Raw genomic sequence first — 4314 nt, forward strand, 5'->3', positions numbered from 1 at the left:
TGGTGTGGCCCCTGGGCTCTAGGAGGGCGGGTGGACTCTCTTGATTGTAACTCCTTGCATTGCCTACCTGCTCCAACCCTGCCCTCCCTGAGGCGTCAGTGAGGCTAAGAGATGCTGGGAAGCCTGAAGCTGTGGTGGGTGGTAGGCCTCTCTACCTCATGTCCTATTTGAGGTGCTTTTATAGTATTGGGCATCAAGGCCTGGACCTTACACCTACTGCTGTTTTAGTAAATAGGGAAGAGGTGGGTCACATGGAAACACTCTGCCCTAGCGTCACAACTTCTCTGTAAAAAATAAAATATCAGACAGATCTAAACCAGGAGAGATTCAGTTGTCTTGACTTTGCTAACAGAACCTGGAGTCACTCGGAGAAGGGTGGTACGAGGCAGGTCTAGGGCAGTCTTGAGAGCTGAGGACAGTCCTGCTAAAGGCCAGCCAGAAAGTGGCCCAGGCCCCAGTAGAAGAGATGAGGACCGCTGCCAGAAGCTGGCCAAGACAGGTTAGGGACAGGTCTTATTTGTAAAAGAAGAAATATCACTGAGAGAGTGAGCCTCAGAACAAAGTGCCCAGGTTCACTACCTTATCCAAGACTGGACCCCAAGGCTGTAATTAAAGGTTTAGGCGGAAGGGATTATTCCAGAGGAGGGGAGGAACCCCCACCCCCCGACCCGCAGCCTGAGGCTGGAATCTGGAGCCCAGTGCTGGTGGGAGTAATATTCAGGACACCTCCCCACCTAAGCCCTCCCTCTGACCTCCTGGGACTTGGCTCCTTGCTGAAGACTGGACTGGGCCTACAGGTGGAGATTACAGAGGAGTCCCAAGTACACAGCAAATGCGGTTTCCAGGAAAAGAATAAAAAGTAAGTTCCTGGTGCAGCAGAGTCACTGAATACTCAGTGACCGTGTGTCCCATCTCGGGCTTGGGCTCACACCAATATTGTCTGAAAGCAACCAAGGAACAAACACTGAGCTGTGGCCTTGATCAGCTGTGACAATATCCTGCACCTTCAGATAATGGGACATTTCCCCTGAAGATGACTCAGTTTTGCATGCCCAATCTAGCTCAGTGCCTGGCACGACACAGACACATCATCCATCTTTACATCTCCTTGCCCAGCTGACTACCCATCACTCACCTATCCATCCCCATTGCCTGACACTGGCTGAACAAATCTGCCAAGCCGGAAACTGCTCTAGGTACTGAGTCCTTACCTTCAGGACACTTCTACTTCAGTCAGGGGAACACACAGTGGAGCAAGATACACCTAGGATGGCCTGTGAACGACCTCGTGACATGAACAGATATGTGAGAGCAGGAGGGAAAGAGGGTCCCGTGAAAGGCACGGGTGTGTGTTGGCGGTGTTGTGTACATCACTCGGGCCTGGGGGGCTGTGGAGGAGGGAGTGCATTGAGCCCGGAGCAGAATGTAGCGCACAGGCAGTAATGAGGACCACTTTACAAAAATTGTCTGAGATAATGTACAGAGATCAAAGTAGAGATGGTTGAAGGTAGACTGTGGGAAGATGGGCAGCCGATCTCTTGGGGATGTGGTGCTACGGGGGGGGGGGGACTGGAAGTGGAGTGTGGACTCCAGATGGAAGAGGCTGCTGTTGGGGAAGAACATTTGAGGGCCACGGAACTTGGCCCTGAGGTGGGGAGAGCCATCCCAGATCACGACTGAGAAGCTGGCAGTGCTGCGGCGGACTGGTCCAGGGCTAAGAGGTCTGAACAGATCAGAGCTTGGGGTTAGCCGGAGGTCAGGAAGAGACTAAATGAGATGGGAGGAAAACCAGCAACCAAGCCCAGCAAGGCTGAGACAGTGCTGGAAACCGGCCCTTTGCATTTGGCAGACGGCAGGTGGGGTAAGAGGAGGGACTTGCCCCTCCTCCGCCTGGGGACAGACGTGGCTCCTGCCCACAGTTGGCACTCAGCAGGTGCCTGCTCTTTGTTCTACTTTTGCTCCTTTGCAGCACGACTGTGAGGCCATTCACCATGTGGAGGTATATGGCTGGAGGTATATGGCTGGAGGTATATGGCTCCCTGAAGAAACTCCCCCGCGGTGCCTCAACCTCCAGTGAATAGACTCAGGACAATAAGGCTGCTGGTTCCATGTACCATGAGAATAGCAAGGCCAGTGGCTCACCCAGGAACATGTCACAGAACTTCAACACAGGTTCTGTATGTTACTGTTCGGCTGATACCCCAAGATCTTTCGTTGCTGCCTTGTTTTGAGACAGGATTTCTCTGTGTAGCACTACTCTGTAGACCAGGCTGAACTCGAACTTGGAGATCCACCTGCCTCTGCCTCCCAAGTTCTGGGATTAAAGGCATGCACTACCATGCCTGGCTGATTCCCCGAGATTTAAGGTTTATTTTAAAGTATGCCACACCTCTTGCGTTTTAATTCCTGGGCTTATCCCATTAAGGTCTTTTTCTGCAAAGAAGTTAGTCTTGTTCACAAGGGCCCATGCCATATCCGTACATTTTGAGGGGCTCCCAGCAGGATCACAGAGCAGGATGGTTCTTGCCCAGCTACTGACAGGCATCCTCTCTGCCAAGTCTTGTGACAGGAGACAGCTGCAGTTGCCCAGCCCAGCTATAAAAAGCCCTAGCGGCCTAAGTGAGCAGAGGACGGGCAGCGGACACCCAGGGTACCTCTTTGGGGCCAAGGAAGGAGCGCAAACCTGAGAATCATGCCAAGGCTCCCCCCTGTCCTGAAGCTGCTCCAAGCTTCTGTGAAGTCTACAGTGGTTCCCAAAGCCCATATCTCTGCCAGAGTAGCCAAAGCCCCCACTTCCGCTATGGTGAGTAACTTCTAAGGTAGCATTTCCTGGGTTTTGGGGCGACAGGGAAGATTGAGGTGATAAGGAGGGGTGGCTGTGGTGCTAGGTATCAGGGTCTGAATGCCAGGAGGGGTTCTGGTACCACTGCTTGTGGCCAGGCTCTCAAAGGGCTGCAAATGGCAGGGTGGGGACTTTCCTCAGGCCTCACATATCTTTGGCCAAGGTCAACAGTGACAGGGGGCACAGAATTGAAGTGGGTGCAGGGCTTGGATCGGGGTGTGTACTCCACTGTTACAGGAAAAGGTGGGGTGCTCTGAGGGTGAAACTAGACGGCAGCATGCCCAATGGAGTCCCACATATGAAGTGTGTCGGTCTGAGGTATGAATTAATCCAAGAACCAGGCCATGTGGTTACAAGCATACAGCTATGACATGGTCCAAACTAAGATTCCTATTCTATGCCAGATTTGTTTAAATTCAGAGCCCCAGCCTCGTTTGGCAGGGAAACTCAGTGCCATGCTGTTCATGCCTCAGAATCTATTTTGCTAAGTAAAGCTACTGAGAACACAGGGCTCCCTAATGGGGTCACTGCTGCACACATTGGACACCCATGTGGGGCAGGTATCTGACATCACCCAGTTTGCCTTCTGAATGGGACTGCTTTCAGGAAAAGCCCTGTGCTTGTTTATAACAATGGGAACCTTACTTGTTCTACTATTCTGTACAGCACCCTGGAACATAGGGCTGTGATCAGGGGGCCGAGCAAACCTTTGCCTTGCTGGCAGCTGCTGTAGCTATGCAGGATCTTGGGCTCTTGGGCCCAAGGCTGTTTCTCCCGGTGTCTGACGTCATTCTCTCCTGCAAGGACTCGAGGCTGCCAAGCTCACTGACACAGCAGAGCCTGCACGCTCACAGCACTGCCGAGAGACACAGAAGGCAAACGGGGACTATGGCTGGCCAACCGAGAGAGAGGGAAAGCAACGGCAGTGATCTCTAGCCATGGGGACACTTCTAGCTGAGGCAGAAGGTCCACACTGCAGAGCTCCAAGGACAGGGAAGTTTCCCTGCCCGGTGGCCAGGCCCAGACCTTCTAATGGTCTATGGATTCATGTTTATCTTTCCACAGGAGCAGGCTGTGGGAATCACGGTCATATTCGTCAGCCTCTTGGTTCCTGCAGGATGGGTCTTATCTCACTTGGAGAGCTATAAGAAAAGCTCCACAGCATGAAGTGGCAGAGCCCTGAAAGATTAAACTCTTCCATCTACCTACTGCTTGTGTTGATTGTGCTTGCTACTTAGACTGTCCAGTGTCCCCGTGATGCCAGGTGGTGAGTGTGGAAGCCTGTGTCTCAGAAAGCCCTGAAGGGGGCTGTGGAATGGATCGAATGCCTCCCTGTCTGACCACACACACACACACACTTCCTTGATGACAACCTTGTGCATTGTAGGGGAGGAGTGAGGCTAATCCTTATCAACCTGCTGGCTTCTTCAGGCACAGGACTGCCCAAGAAGCGAAGTCCAAAACCAGAAGCA

General features: G+C 52.6%; 1 protein-coding gene across 1 annotated transcript; it reads left to right on the plus strand.

The window, feature by feature from the left end:
• Positions 1–2606: 2606 nt before the first annotated feature.
• Positions 2607–4047, plus strand: LOC130880507 (cytochrome c oxidase subunit 8B, mitochondrial-like). Its single transcript, XM_057779571.1, has 2 exons — positions 2607–2803; positions 3908–4047. The coding sequence occupies exons 1-2, from the start codon at positions 2693–2695 to the stop codon at positions 4007–4009; spliced, it is 213 nt and encodes a 70-aa protein (XP_057635554.1). The 5' UTR covers positions 2607–2692; the 3' UTR covers positions 4010–4047.
• The last annotated feature ends 267 nt before the right edge of the window (positions 4048–4314 follow it).

The sequence above is a fragment of the Chionomys nivalis genome, chromosome 8 (genome assembly GCF_950005125.1).
Source record: "Chionomys nivalis chromosome 8, mChiNiv1.1, whole genome shotgun sequence".
Taxonomy (NCBI): domain Eukaryota; kingdom Metazoa; phylum Chordata; class Mammalia; order Rodentia; family Cricetidae; genus Chionomys; species Chionomys nivalis.